The sequence below is a fragment of the Bicyclus anynana genome, chromosome 12 (assembly GCF_947172395.1).
Source record: "Bicyclus anynana chromosome 12, ilBicAnyn1.1, whole genome shotgun sequence".
Lineage (NCBI taxonomy): Eukaryota > Metazoa > Arthropoda > Insecta > Lepidoptera > Nymphalidae > Bicyclus > Bicyclus anynana.
Genome location: NC_069094.1, coordinates 4,690,143 through 4,706,955, shown reverse-complemented (window position 1 = coordinate 4,706,955; position 16,813 = coordinate 4,690,143). Strand labels below are relative to the sequence as shown.

Below are 16,813 nucleotides of genomic sequence, written 5' to 3'. Positions count from 1 at the left end.
AGAGTTAATTTTTTAATGATTTAAATAACATAACAATCTTAGTCTATTCTAACACTACACACTAAATTTATATGTAATTTAGTACTAAATAAATTAATTTAAATCGAATATTATTATTGAATGTAACCTAGCGTACAGTCCAGTACCTATCTAGCTCATTACCACATCTTCAAACATCTCCCTGCCTCTAAAACATCCACAGGTTCGAAAATATACAATTTTGGATACTTTATTAAACAGGCCTAATGGTGCCCGGACGTAAACAACGTCCAGCTAGCCTATTCACTATTTTAGTTTTTATTATCAACTTATAAAAATGAACATCAAATAAATTGACAAAATGTCATTTACCTACTGTGTGATATCCACCAGTAATCACGGGATGACATTTTTACATAGAATCCCAATTTCTTTTATGTCATGGCATACGTCAAAGATAGTAAATGAAGGCGGAATTATATTTGTCTGACATGTCGTGTTGAGACGCATCAGAACATGTGTTGTGACATGTCGTGATGGCTTCTGATGTGTCGCATACAAAATGTGTGATACCGATTCTGTTCTGATGCGTCACGACACGATACATCATACAAATATAAATCCGACTTTAAGCCTGGTGAAGTTATCAGGGCGCCCTTCAAATGAGGACAACTCCAAGTAAACCAGGACGGGTGGCAGCCCTAGATAAGGGGAGCGATACACGCGCATAGATGGACTGGCTGGGTCGCCCCGCCGGTCATTTCGCTACGCCATGCGGACTGCTGTAGTGTGACATTTTGTGTCATAACAACACTTGTGTTTGTTTGTTGTGTTATGTTGTGCACTATTTGTGTTTTTATTTAAAACTCCGCTCACATAAATGTGTTACTTTGTTTTTAATTACAAAACGATTGGATATTTTTACTGTTGGAAGGTAAGTTCAGTTTTATTGTTTAAGTTTGTTGGTTTTGAGTAAGATTGTGAAAACAAAATATATAAAATCATTTAGATAGTCAAATTAACTCTTTATTGAGAAAGAATACAATAACGAACTTAATCTAACTTAACTATGTGTCATTAACTATTAGATAGTTAATGACACATTATTCAAATAATTAGTTGTCTAACCCAATGCCCAAATAATTACTTTTTATTAAGTAAATAATGACTTTACCAAATAATTACTTGGGTAAGTATTTTTTATATTAGTTATAACTCAGTAAGGAAAATCATGCAAATAATAATTAAAGGTAATTTAGAAATAACAGGAATAAAAGCTATGATAGACTTTTATGGCAGACATTCTTTCTATCATAGGTAGGTAGGTGTCTAGTAATTCGGAAAAAAACACTCCATCTTAGTTTTTGTGAACAGTTTTTAAAATATTCAAAACATAAGACGCTATTTTCTTGAATAATATTGAAAATTACTGATGCGAAGGTTCGTGTTGTAATGACTCGAGAATGTATCAACTTTTGAATTTTGTATTTGGAACGGCTACGACACCGTCGTGTTCCGTGCCCTCTATCTGCCTATTATTCTTTAATCTGTGGTCAGGGGTAAAAAACAAGACACCCAAGTAGGCAACCCAGGTACTTATTGTAGCAAGTCGATTGCAACAATTAATAATTACGTTTTATAACTTACTGAATATTGCACATATTGAGTTAACCAGTTCCGTTAACCAGAAATTACTTAATCAGAGTTTCCAGTGCGTAAAATTTTGAATTTATAAAATTGTTCTGTTGTCTGTTCATTGAACATTGGACCAAACCACGTTGTTTATTAGCCTTAAGCTAAAATATAACAATATAATTGGATTTGGAAAAATCCCTGAAGATCATGAATTTATTAATTACACTCTCGATCAAGTCGTCTATATTCTCTTTCAGTGCGCTTTCATTTGAGACCCCACTCGAGTATATTTGCAGACATTCGGTTATTCTTCCCCACTTTCAACCCCCAGAACTTTTAAACGGCTCAACCGATTTCAAACATGTCTAAAAACACTCGCGCATAAATCACCTTTCATATACCAAAAATTAATTGAAATCGCTTCATCCGTATGGGAGATATGGTACCACAGACAGACAGACAAGTAGACAACCCTCTTATTAGGTCAGGGGTTAATAAGGGGCAAAATAAAGTACTCATCGGTGGCGTGCATTTTATTGATGCAAAATAAATTGCACTGCTTACACGCTGAGGACTAGTTACTAATTTTCCATTTTATACTAAAAATACTATATATTTTAAACTCAACGAGTCGCGAAGCTGAAGTGGCAATGGGCGGGGCAGATAGTTCGAAAAGCCGATGGACGTTGGGTCACAAGGTGCTGGAATGGCGACCCCGCACTAGCAAGCGCAGTGTTGGTCGACCCCCCACCAGGTGGACTGACGACATCAAGCGAGTCGCAGGGATTCGCTGGATGCAGGTGGCTCAGGATCGTGATGTTTGGAAGTCCCTACAAAATGTCCTACAGTGGACGTCCATCGACCTTGAGTTTTCATTATAATTTCATCCAATTTTCTACTTAGTTCTTAAGTAAACTTGAGCACTAAGTAGAAAATTGGATTGTATTGCAAAGAATAGAGCAAAATTTGGGTATTACATCATCATTATATATTATAGAGTAGTACATACGAGTGAGAAGTTATATAACATGTCCATTTTCAATGAGACGGCATCATGCCATCCCAAGCGAGACGTAACTTTCACTGGTAAATCTAAAAGTTCAGCCAAATTACTTAACGTAGGTAGGTATCCTATGTTTCAACGATATAATAAATGACATAGGCCTTTTTTTTACGTGGGGAAATCCTTATGGATACCTTCTCGCCACGGGGAGGCAAGAAGGTTACGTCGGACTTCAACCGACTAAAACCCCACGGTGTTCCGACTCGCCGCCTGATGACTGAGCCACGGGAACAATGACATAGGTGCCTGACCTGACTAGTCTATACTAAACTTAGTAATAATAAAAAGAAGTAAAGATTGTAGGGGTAATCTCTGGATCTACTGTACCGATTATGATAATTTACCACTAGAAAGCCACGTCTTTTGCGAGTGTCATAGGCTATTATCATCTTATTCTCACGGGAACGGAAACTACGCAGATAAAACCGCGGGGCGTCGGTTTTTTTCTTTTTTTTTTTTTATTCTTTATTCTTTACAAGTTAGCCCTTGACTACAATCTCACCTGATGGTAAGTGATGATGCAGTCTAAGATGGAAGCGGGCTAACTTGTTAGGAGGAGAATGAAAATCCACACCCCTTTGGGTTACTACATGGCATCGTACCGGAACGCTAAATCGCTTTGGCGGTACGTTTTTGCCGGTAGGGTGGTAACTAGCCATTGCCGAAGCCTCCCATCAGCCAGACCTGGACAAATTAAGAAAAACTCAATTTGCCCAGCCGGGGATCGAACCCAGGACCTCCGTTTTGTAAATCCACCGCGCATACCACTGCGCCACGGAGGCCGTCAAAAGTCTGTTGTAAGTGTGCTCATAATAGAATTCTCTCGTTAGTCCAGTGGTTAACCAATGTGGCTTGGATCACAAAGTCCTGTGTTTGAATCCTGCATCACTATGTATGTAGTTGGTTATGAAATTTTCAGTAAAAGTTCTCACCCCACAGTAGGAAAATTGACGGTGCTCGAAGATATTATCTAACAGTACCTATCATTAGCAGGCGATGGTTCTTAACAAGCCGATTCCTATCGGATTACCTTTTAAAAATCCACGAGATTTACGGACGTTAATAATAATTTAACGTACTCAGCCAAAAGACATTTAGACTAAAAAACACATGAACCCACCTACTAGAAATTTTTAGTCTTCGCTACTGATTATTGGATATACCTACAAAAGAAACCGAAAGGAGAGTGGATTTTATCCTATTCTTTAACAAGTTGCCCGCTTCCATCTTAGATTGCATCATCACTTCATCAGGTGGGATTGAAGTCAAGGGCTAACTAGTAGAGTATAAAAAAAAAACTGTTTTTACACTTCCTGAACACACAACTCGACATTAACCTACATTGACAGTATTTAGGTATTATTTGTTTAAATAACTATCGTTATTTAAAATGTTATTTAGACAATTAACCATTTTTGTTCGCCTCAGTTTTGTTCGCATATTTCACTATTAGCAAATAAGGGGTTTTCAAACCCCCTTAAGCGGGTATGCTCTGTATATGCAATAGATGACTATCCACAGTAAGTAAACAAAATATTTATCATTTAACTATTGTATACTAAAACCTTGCCCAAGCCATAGGTTAGGTGCATTGAATAAAGGTTGAGATTTATCGAGGTTACGCTGAATAGGTATTGACTATCGCTCGATGACCATTTGATTGTTTAATGCTATCGGCGTGCATAGTAAAACTAGACAGCAAATGGGTTGATAAGGTTATCGCTCGGGTCGGGGTTGGTCATCTTGAACCGTAGATCACACCCTTGTTTGAAAATTATAATAGTAGCAACTGGGTGGCATACGGAAGACATTTGTAGTAACAAGAACAATTTGAGACAGATTTAACCAATGGAATTTATATTGCTCATCCAGCACCCTACTCGTTTATTAAATATTAATATTAGTAATCATTATAAATTAACTTCCAAATAAACAGCATCATAATCGGTCCATTCGTTTAATAGTATCAAGGATTATTTTATACTATAGATATAATAGGTACGTGCCTACAAAATCACCGAATTTAGCGACTCAACTGAGCGTCAAAAAAACATGCACAATTTTATGTTTACTTACATTACATGTTTATATTTGTTTATTAGATTTCAGTGTTGACAATATAGTATTTTTGAGTACTATATATTTCTTCAATAATATGCTACTACCCTATATATAATAGTACGGTTGGCAACCCTAGCTGATACCTTTCCATTACGCCCCTAGTAACCGAGGAAACGCACCTAAAACCTTGTATTGCGCAGCTTAACGCACGATGTTCGGAAACGTCAAAAGATTGCATCCGACTATACTATACTATATTTCCTTGCATTAATTCGCTACATATGAAAAGCACAGAGCTTGATTGAATCTGCTGATGGACACCATACTTTATAGCGGAAAACCTAACTTCCTAAAGGTTTTCCCGTTAGAGTCTTAGATTTTTCTAATTTCCAATTCACTAGCATAGTAACTGTCACTGTCATATAAAAAAGAAGGTACGTAGAGTATCATAAATTATATATTAGCTATCTCTAAACAAATTATTATCACATGTACTAAAAACTAATCACTATAATCCTTTAGTCCACAGTAACATTTCTTTTATAACGAGTAGGTAATGCTTGCTTTATTTCTCTAATCGATCCGTTACGCACTTTAGATCCGGTTTGCTAAAGTACAATTCATTGTCAATGATAACCCCAGGGACTTATGGAGACAATTATTTGGGACTACGCCAATATGGTTGCGTTTTTCATGTAATTTAAAATGAAACTAAACGAAGTGCTCGACTTCGTCCTATTAATCTCTATATAAAATTCCATTCAGTTTAGGAGTTTGGTCTAAAAAGTGAAAGACAGACTTACTTTCGTGTTTATAATATTATAATATAATAAATAATAAGTACGCGTGAAATTTAGTTTTTCGCAAATCCCTCGGGAACCATGGATTTTTCCGGGATAATAACCCTATTATTAATAGATATTAGCATAAGTGTTAATTCAGAGTAAAATCTATTTCGATTCTAAATTTCAGTTAAATCGGTTCAGTAGTTGCGGCGTTAAAGAGTAACAAACATCCACACTAGGGATTTTCGGAAAACTATTCAAATTAGATAATTAGGCGGTGTATCTACCATTTGCGTTTTATCCATTAATTACGGGACACTGTATATTTTTGTTTAAAAATTCCGCAGAGTGTGTAGACCTTGACCCAAAGTATCAAACAGATAAGAGAATAAAACAAAAACAGATAAGAGAAGTATATTTGAGTGAAAGTCTCTCACTGGCTTATCACGTCGTGGTCTGCATATGCGAGTAGGTACCTACTCTAGTGAAAGTGTTTTGAGATTTCTCTTAGTCGCTGTTGGAAACTAAAGATTTACCAACTTATTTACCAGTATTTTTATGGTAATATCCCCAGTAATATGTGGTAATATCGCTCAAGTGTTGTCTTTACATTAAAGGTATCCCTTACCAACTTTTGGTTGAAGTAACTCCACCGTATGTCGCTAAGATCCAAAAATAATGTACAGCATAGTTCAACCTGCAGTATTGTCTAGTACGCAATTTAAATACTTTCAGAACAAATTTTCGCAACGATCAAAACCGTTTGAGTTGGTGACATTTTACAAGAGGTTGCTAAGCGCAGGTATAACCGTTTCCCCTACTTGCTACGTGTCATGCATTGATGACCCCCTACCTAAACAAGGCATAGGGGTAACGTAATTTATGGATGACCCCTTTTTTGCAGTGAATGCGGTGGAGATGAGACGTAGTGAGCTCGGGCTGCGCGCGCGGCTCCGGGACCAGCTCTACACGTACTGCGCCTTCTGCATAGCTGTGTCGGCGCTGCCTGCCCTGGCCGTGTCTTACGTTGGTATGAATCAATGTTTACAACGGGGCAGCTGCCCCCCTACAGATTTTATGTGTATCCAAACAACGAAACCCTTTGATGATTGTCTTGTCGTGATTATTTCACAGAAAAGTATGAAACTAGTATAGAGATTTTAGCAGGAAATTCGTAGGATTCATATAGATCTTGTTTTATTTGCTGCATTTAAGAGTTTTATTGCATAAAGTAGAATGCATTTTATTCATATTATAGTTCTGTAAAGGTGCACAAGATATGTTTTAAGTTATTAATTCGATCTTTTCGGTGGACTAAAAAGTTTTACTAAGGTTGCCTTCGCCTCACTAAAGCCACGACTGGCATTTTGCAAGTCACCAAGTACGTAATAATGTAATGTGTAGCGAAGTCACAGAAAACATATGTAAGTACTAGGTTAGGTAAACTCAAAGGCATGAAGCTTTTTAATTTATAGAAACACAGAAGACACGCGTTGTTAAGTTATTGAGATTAATATAGAGGGAGACGTCAGGATATTGATGGTGACGTCGGAACGCATTTATTGGAATTATCTGACGTGTCGTGTCGTGATGGATCAGAACAGAATCAGTATCACACATTTTGTATGGCAACGTTTATACATAAGTGTTGGGACATGTCGTGATGGCTTCTGACGTGTCGCATACAAATTGAATGATACCGATTCTGTTCTGATGTGTCACGACAAGACACGTCACACAGTAATTCCACTTTTAATCAATGAGTAGCTGACGCCGCGCGGTTTCACTCGCATGGTTCCCGTTTCCGTTTCCGTTAGAATACGCGGATAATATATAGCCTATAGCCTTCCTCGATAAATAGGCTATCTAACAGTAAAATAATTTTTCAAATCGGACCAGTAGTTCCAGAGATTAGCGCGTTCAATCAATCAAACAAACAAACAAACTCTTCTGCTTTAAATTATTAGTGTAGATTTTCCCTGAGTTTACACCAACGCGCATTTCGTTTAACAAACTTGTTGGTACAGTATACCTCACTACTAGATCCAAAACGTCTTCTAAAAAAAAAGATATACACATAAGAAGTATCCATCACAAAAAATAAACAGAACAAATAATCAAGTAGTCAAGGATAAATTACCTGTAAATATGTACAAATATCTAATCGTATCTAATTATATAAATGAAATTATTCAACGGGCATTGACTCTTAGCATCAATAAGTATTTAGATAAGAATAAAACAAAACACGCTTCTCTTACGATAACCTAAACTTTACGATTTTTTAAAAATAAGTATCTAGGTAACAAGACATACATACAGGCATATACATAAAATTAGATAAAATTGATTTTTTTTAATAAGTTATCTAGGTAACAAGACAGACCCAATACAGACATACATACATATCATCATCATCATCATATCAGCCGATGGACGTCCACTGCAGGACATAGGCCTTTTGTAGGCCATTACATTAGATAACATTAGATAAAGTTGAACTGTCTGACTGTGATTTCAATGTAACTGTGTTTTCTCAAATGCATATTTTATTTACACAAAAAAAAATATACTCAGAGGCACAATTATCCGCCCACTTTAATATACTCGCCTCATGTTAAAGTGGGCAGATAAGTGGCCTCTAAGTACATTATCGTGAACTTAAAAACACGTTAACGTTTAGGGTATTTGAAGTCAATGTGTTCACATTGGACGTAATATTTTGTTCCACTTTGAATTGTTCAAAATGATAACTTGGTATTGCTAAATATTGTCATTGACTGTAAAATTATTTTGTAACACTTAATACCTGATAACTGTTAAAATATTTTAGTTTTAGAGTTATATTTTATTTATAGATGTTCGGTTATTATTTTTATATATTCTAGATGATACTATTATAAAGAGACGTAATATCCCAGTGGATATGACCTCCGTCTTCGATTCGGAGGGGGTAGGTTCGAATTCGGTCCAGGGAATGCACCTCCAACTTTTCAGATACGTGAATTTTAAGAAAAATATCAAGTGTCTCAAACGGTTAAGGAAAAATATCGTGAGGAAACCCGCACACCTGAGAATTTTCTCTACGTGTGTAAAGTCTGCCAATCCGCATTAGGCCAGCTTGGTGGACTAAAGATCGACAAAGATCGATAAAGAAAGATAAAGAGAGAGTGAACAGGCATCTTCTAGGCAAGCGCGTTCCATCTTAGGCCACTTAGGAGATCGTGATCAAGCGCGATTTATTATAATGAAAGATAAAAAAAAAACAATTTATTTTTGGATTTGAACCCCTACCTTTTATTCTTTTATTTATAAAAGCAATTTTTTCTGTTTCAGTGGTACGAATCAGCAAACATTTGTGGCTAAAGCTGTTATCAAGCAGATATCCCAGTCTAGAGTTCATCAGAACAGACACAGTTCGATCTCTGCTAGACACACACAGAAACCAAGGCATTATCAATGTGCTACTATGTGTTAAAGGTAAGAGTTGTTTTTAGAATAATAACAAAGATCTGGATGGATGCATGAAGATGGATTGGCTTTTTATTTTGTCGTTCAGACAAAATCGCCAGTAAATTCGATATCTCCCTGTTAAGCGACGGTGCAATTTAAGCAGGCTATATCGACAAGATTCTATAGTCACCATACTGGTTTCTACGCAGCAATATACCAGAATGCTAAACGGCTTGGTAGTAGGTACGTCTTTCCCGGTAGGTAACTATAGCCATCTAAGTCTAGCGCCTAAAGTTTACCTAGTGGTTAATTAAAGTCTTAAATTACCAAAGCTAGGAATCTGGCCCAGAACCGTTCCAGTTCCAGTCCATACAGTTAGTATACCTACTGCAAGGTATTTGCATCTGCACTGCCAAGGTATAAGGTAAATGCTGACGAACTTCCACGAATAACCCTGAAATCATGACTGAGCTGAGTCCCGAGCTGAATTAAACGGTACAAAACAATGGTTCAAAATCAACTTAAGTTAATAATCCAATCACTTAGCCATTTGTGTTAACTTTTACCCAGAAAAGTGAGTAATTTACCTCTTACCTATTCACTATGGTAAGCGACAGATGTCTGATTAATTGACATAATTCTCAATACCAACAGGTGCGTTAGACATCGAGGAGATAAGAAATGCGCTGACACAACATGTAGTTGATCGTCGAGATGAAAGAGGACAGTTAACGTTTCCAAGATTACGACATTTGCTGGTGTCGAGTTGGGGAAACTATGCGTGGGACGCCAATATACAATTCAGACTCGAGAACCATTTCATCATGGCCAACGGTGTTTACAGAGGTCGCCCTGTGTCTGATAGTAATATACAGGTAATCTAAATATATAAAAGCGAATGAGTGAATGAGTGACCTACTCATCACGAAATCTCGAAAACCAATTTACGTAGAAGAAATTCGGCACAGAGGTAGTTTATAGTTAATTTTGCGAGAGGGCCGCTAGTTCATTAAAAAAGTTGTCGTCTTACGTATTTTTATACGTGAACCAATAAACATAACCTCCTTTGGCCTATTTGGCACATTATATAGTGTAATTGTATGGTATGCTTACCTCAAGACGCTCGATAACGTTACATCTTTACATACTGAAATCTCTGCTGCTACTAAAACACATTACTTTGCAGGACTATGTCAGCGAAATTATATCTAAATATTTCCCAAGCGACCAACCGCCATGGCAGTATATAATCATACCATGCGTCTCCATTGAACCAAAGTATTACATTTTAGTTCGAGTCCACCACTTGCTTTTGACCGGTAAGAAGTCACTAAACATCGGCGACTTCTTACTGATACGTGACACGAAACCGAATCGGATATACGAACAAACTGAACATATCCAGGAAAGCCCGTTGGCAAAGCTATTTCCAAATCCGTCAGCGATACTGGAACTTTGGGACAAAATGAACGAAAACTTATCCAACATTTGGAACGAGTTCATATTTGAATATGATCCCACCGAAAGCACACATTCAATGAAGAGTTTGCCCGGGATCTTCCACGTGGCAGGGATTGTGTTGATATCAGCTGCCAACGCCATGAGAGACGTCACTAAAAAACGATCAGAAACGGATTCTCAGATAGTGAAAACGGCGAGCGTGTTTTTGGCTGCCATTCAACGTGAATGTAAAAGGAGAAAATTATCAGTTCCAAAGGTATTAAATATTTATTTTTTATAATCTTAAACCTCTGATGCTTGCACTGCCCCCGTCTAACAAAAGCATAGGACTGCATCAGCAACCATAACCTTCAAAGCGCTGTAGGTAATATTCATTAGTTTGTTTGAATATAACACGTGTGTGCTCAGTGTCTGGTAACTGTCTGTCTGTAAAGTTGGCTCTATCTATAGTATCGTGTTAGAAAGAGAGGTAGTTATAAAAACAGACACAGACTACAGACTGGAACACAGTAATAATTCTTGGCGACATTACTTAACTAAACAAACTCGAGCAGAATTTATACTACTGAAAACAACTTTCAAACAGTGTCAACAAACAATTTACTTTTTGCAGGTATTAATATCACCCCTCGTAACATTCGATCCACGAAAGTGGCCAAGAAAAATATTTGAGGCAACATACTCAACCGCCCGAATGTTCATCAATTTACCGACATGTATATGGGACGAGGTGATAGCGCTCAATGAACTACGAACGACCGGACAAGTGAGACACGTCAACACCCTGACGTGGAAATACGGAGACATTGGGCAGCTGTGGGTGAAGGCGACTGTAGAAGCATTGCGAGGTCTGATTGAAATATATCGAGCACCTGCGAATTTTTGGACGGACACCATACATGCAGATGGTGGGAAGAGACACATATTGCAAACAGTATCTTTGTCGGGGAGAAAGGTTTGTGCCAAAATAATATTGATTAGATAAGTCAATCTATTCCGGAAAGTCCATTTAGCTTTGGATGGTAAGCTGTGTGAACTAAATGTGTGTATAAAGGTTGTGTACACCTACAGGTTCCTCTCGTTAAAAACGTTCCTACAGTTTTACACACCAACGCTGTCTGGTCAAATGTCCGCTCTAAACACGAGACATAAAGCTGCGCAATTTGCACAATTCGTTGCAGGGCCTATGATGAACATAACCTGACTGATGCTTTTGATTTTTCCTCTATTGGTGAATATTTATCTTTCTGCCTCGAGATATGTGGTGCGCATGCTACGCTTCGGAGCGGAATGATACGCCTCCTATGCCATAAAGAGAGGAATATATAACGATAACTTTTCAGGTAGCATCATGGTCGCGGCCAGTGTCTCGAGCCAGTATAGAACGTGCGGCGCGAGCTTTAGGGGTGTCATCCACGGATCTGGCGCTGTTCGCCGCCACCGAGTCTCTGCGACTGTTTTTCCAACACGCAGAGAGCGACACCCCTGATTCCATACTCATCACAGCCAGAGCCGCCTCAGAGAGATTCCTCTACACATTCGCAGAGGGCAATGGGAAAGACTATAAGAAGTCACAAACAGGAGGTAAATTATGTTGTACTAGTACTTAAAAGTATTTTATTTTCTAACAAGTTTTCGACTTTACTTATCATCTATCTTAGTACATAACCTGATGTTTCAAAAGTAAGTGAGTAGTCCAATACGGAGATCACTGTCAGATGTTAACGATAAAGACCGAGACCGAAGGCCTAACGTACCTACCTACTACTACTCTCTTGTGAAAATACTTAGTAGATATTTGTTTTTAATTATATCAATTGGTTTACATCCAAGTTGATTTGTGCTAAAAGAGTACTTTCGTGACAACTAGAAAAACTCAAGAACTAATAATAATAGGTACTGTTAAGGGTATCTATAGGAATAATGATATCTCAGAGAAGACTGACTCAAGGTCAAGTCACGATTAAGATTTCAAATTATGAGGTTTGGCCAAATGAGACAAAACTGTTGTCGCATTTTAAACCAAAAAGCAATATAATCTGTGTGGCTCGTATATTAAAGCGTTTATTTTTTGGCAGGGATGGTCTGCCTATCTCTTCCCGTAGGCGCTACCCCTCGGCGTATAGCAGCAGTGGTAGAAGATGCGTGCAAGCGACAAGGGCTGTTAGCAGCCGGCTGGGCGGCGCAGGCACGCTGCGGAGCTCTAACCAGATCAGTTCCCTCGCCTCTAGCTAGACTGACGATGAATGTCTTGTCTCGGAAGTTCGCAGTTTCCTACGCAGAAATAAACGCTCCCTTGGACACTACGGAGAGGATGACTTTGTGGAATAAGACTATAGATTACGTGGTTTATTGGCGACCACCGCAAGCCAATATAAGTGAGTGTCCCATATTTATTTATTTATAAAACAATGAAATTCTGCTCGCTATCCCTTTCATCCCAATGCAACGAGAGACATATCTCTCGATATGCTATATCTCTCGATGCGATAGGTGGGAAGAGAAAGCTATGTGTAGTCAAAATTATGCTTAATTAATTTCTTTTAAAATGCACGGTAATATAAACCACGAGATATGGATGAGACAAGGGAGCGGGGATCGAGCCCATGTCCTCCGGGAGGAGGTTCTCTTAGTGTTGACTCTGATACCTTTACCCTGTAGCTGTTGACGCTTGAAATCATGTTTGAGTTCGTTGCAATGTAATCACTGTTCACTAATATTTCAGGTATGTCACTGACAGTGATCCAGTACGCAGACACCGTACGCCTAAGCGTAATGGCCGACGCGCGTCTGACGCCCATGCACACAGTCCCAGCCACGCGTTGGGCTGATGTCATTGACAACCTCGTCAACAAAATCGACCAGGAATTAGCTCGCATTGCAGCACAATCGCAGTCTCCCCTCCAACAAATACCACGAATCACTCAAACTGACATATCTACAGAGGAAGTTGAGGAAACCAGCCAAGAAAGCATAATGGAAGTCAGCACGCAACAGAGCTCTCTGAAACCGCCAAGCCCGGTTGCGTATAGTCCGCCGCCTGAACGGAAGCATGTTATGGAAAAGTGAACTTTATGTTTTATTAGTGACTGACAATGATCGTATAAATATAATATCCGCTCTACATTCACGTGTGAAACAAGACTGTGGTTCAGTGTCAAGTTTTCTTTACGGCATCGCGCCAGTTTGCGATGTGTTCCCCAATTTTTGTCGAGTTTTGCTCCACAACAAAAGGTTTGTGATGTGAAACATGCGCAAAATTTTACGAGTGCAGAACATGACAGAATTTATCGCGTTTCACACACGGATGCGCCGTGAATTCGCATGCGAATGTGGAGCGGCTTCAATATATTGCAGGTGTGTGAAAACCCTATAGATTCTTACACAAGTTTGTTTCTTGTTTGCGCCAATTTGGGTTAATTTAGATTCTCAAAATGATTGGTATTTTATTAGTTAGTCATCCGCATAAATCTATATTATATATTATATTATCTATACTATAATATTAAAAAGAGGAAAGATTTGATTATTTGCTTTGTTCGCATTGAATTGAGGCTCTGGAACTACTGAACCGATTTGAAAAATTCTTTCACTGTAGGGAAACTACACTCAGTGTTATAGGCTATATTTTATCTCCGTATTCTTACGGGATCAGGGCGATCGAACAGGCCGCTCAAGATCGTGATGTTTGCAAAAGTGACTACAAGAGGATTTCATAAAAGCTGAAAGTAAGTTATTAGAGTTTGGTCCGTTTTATTTTTACAAGTTAGCAGGTTTTAAGAGAGTTGAATCAATCATTCAAGTATAAAGCACATTTTGTTTTTATTTTCCGAGTAATTTAAGAAACTTCTGTTGAAATCAAAATGACGAGGTAAAACTTACAATACCGATTTATATAGTGACGCATTAAAATAGAACAAGAATATAATTTTCTATGAAGAATTAGAAAAATCCGGAGTTATGAGTTCGTCTAAAAAGCTGTTACCTACAGAGCCTTGGGTACATTATTTTTTTTAACCTTAAGGTTCCAACTATATTTTTAAATAAACAAAAAATTCAAGGATACGATTAGACATATTTTAATACAATAACTTTCAACCATTCTATTATTATTATTGGTGTTTTGAAAATACTTTAGTGCATTAAAAATAGGTTCGTTTTCGTTACATTAGATTTCCGTTTCTTTGACGCCACTCAAACTGATTCAGATGACAGAAGCTAGTCGCATTAATTATTTACCTTAACTCATTGTTAGTTTTATTTATTCAGTTACGCGATATCTAGGTCTATCTCCATAGTTAATTCCTCTATGCTCCGGCCGGACCTTACCTAGCCGGCCGGAGCATAGAGGAATTAACTATGGAGATGCATCGCACCCAAATTTACCAGCAAAATTATTGTCTGTCGTTTTTTGAGGAGGACGAGGTAAACTCACACATTAAAAATATTTAACACCAATAAATATATATTGTTTCCGTACACTATACACAACTTTAAATCTCATTCGCAATGCACATAAGTGTAATTTTTACACACACTAACAAACACTCGCTTGGCCTCATTATACAGAATATTCGATTACTTGATGTTTTGCTGTTCCAGCTGAAGAATCGACTATTTTTAGACATTGTTTTTATTATGAACTTAGTGGACGCCCGCGACTTTGTCAGCGTAGAATTTAATTTTTCACAAATCCCTCGGGAAGTATGGATTTTTCCGGGATAAAAAGTAGCATATGTGTTACTCCAGAGTAAAATCCATTTCCATTCAAATCAGCCGAATCGCTTCAGAAGTAGCGGCTTTAAAGAGTAACAAACATACATCCATACAAACTTTCGCGTTTATAATATTAGTAGGATTTGATATAAGTAAGTTAGAAATACATACTTACAAATTATACATAACTTCATCTTTTACTAAAGTAGAAGTTGTTAACCTTTTTTTATGTCATTGAGCTACACAAACCGGCATTTTTAAGAGCTCTTTACACGACGATAACTATTATAACAATGAAAAATCGATTCTATTGAAATAGTTTTTATAAATGCCTTAGATCATTGATCTTATACTTTGACAGAGGGGTAGAGAGGCAGGTCCCCATATAATTCGTCTGAGGGCTGTAGACGAATGAGTTTCTGACGGTTCGATATCCATAAGATGTACGTAACTTAGTATCCATAAGATGTACTTTGAAGAAGTAAAAAAGTAACATTGAAAAATATATTTTTTGAAAACAAGCCTCATAAAAATTTGTTTCATACTAGAGATTATAGAAAATAAGAGATAATAAGACTGCGTCAGAAACATAAAACAATCTTTCTGCGGCCGCTCTAAAAACATTTCATTTTTTTCAGTTGTTTGTAAATAATTATGTGATAATATGAAATTAATTTGTAGAAAAACAGCATGTGAAATTGGAGGATTACTCTTGTACGAGTATAGAAATAAATGATTATTCCAAAGTTATTCTCTTATTTTACAACAAACAATTATGGTAGTGTCAAGCAAAATCGGACGCACTAAATTCTGGAAGATGGCTTAGAAGGAATCAGCCACATCATGGTTTATTCATGGGTTTGTAAGACTCATGCATATCATACACAAAATTTAAATAGTATGGTATGGTCATGAAAAAGTAATTTATTTCTGGACCCAAGGATTGTCATCATCATCACTTCATACATGCATTAAAGTACTGCATACCCTACTAACAAATATTTTGATAATTCATAACCAATCAATGTACATTTGCGCAGTTTGGTTAAATTGTCTTACTAGTGCATACCCTGATCAACAATCTTATGCACGCCACTGATAACCACTATCAGATATTAATGGTAATGACCGAGACCGACGCGCTAATATCAGGAACTACTGGTCCGATTTTAAAAATTCTTTCAGTGTTAGATAGCCCATTTATCGAGGAAGGCTGTATGCCTATGTATATTTATTTGCTTACGTAAAATTACATTGTTACTTTTTAAATTTCTTTCTAGTACTCTTGCTGTCGGTATCTTTTCTCTTATTTGTAATTTTGGAGATATCCACGACTTCGACGTCCATTGCTGGTTCCGTATCGTCTTCGTTTTCCTTCACGTAGCTAACTCCGGGTAAATATGGCGTCACTAGCTGGTACACGAGATTTCTGTGTTGCATGTTAGTCAGTCTCACTGTTTTTTGTGAGTTCGTCGAACGTTTTTTTACAGAAAATACTGTTACAACCTAATTACAGCAAATACTGCTACAGCTAAAATATTGCTACAACCTGATTACTGCAAATCTGTTACAGTCTGATTATTGTGAATACTGTTACAACCTAATTACAACAAATACTTTTGTACCACTTTGGGAATCGAGAAAGATGGATTTTTGACCC

At 37.4% G+C, this 16,813-nt stretch overlaps 1 protein-coding gene across 1 annotated transcript; it reads left to right on the top strand.

Annotated features, from left to right (window-relative positions):
* Positions 1 to 549: 549 nt before the first annotated feature.
* On the top strand, positions 550 to 15,899 carry LOC112048508 (uncharacterized). Its single transcript, XM_024086042.2, has 9 exons — positions 550 to 913; positions 6,428 to 6,553; positions 8,860 to 9,003; positions 9,631 to 9,851; positions 10,163 to 10,693; positions 11,051 to 11,392; positions 11,781 to 12,021; positions 12,516 to 12,815; positions 13,163 to 15,899. Exons 2-9 carry the CDS (start codon positions 6,442 to 6,444, stop codon positions 13,504 to 13,506), a joined length of 2,235 nt encoding a protein of 744 aa, XP_023941810.1. The 5' UTR covers positions 550 to 913; positions 6,428 to 6,441; the 3' UTR covers positions 13,507 to 15,899.
* The last annotated feature ends 914 nt before the right edge of the window (positions 15,900 to 16,813 follow it).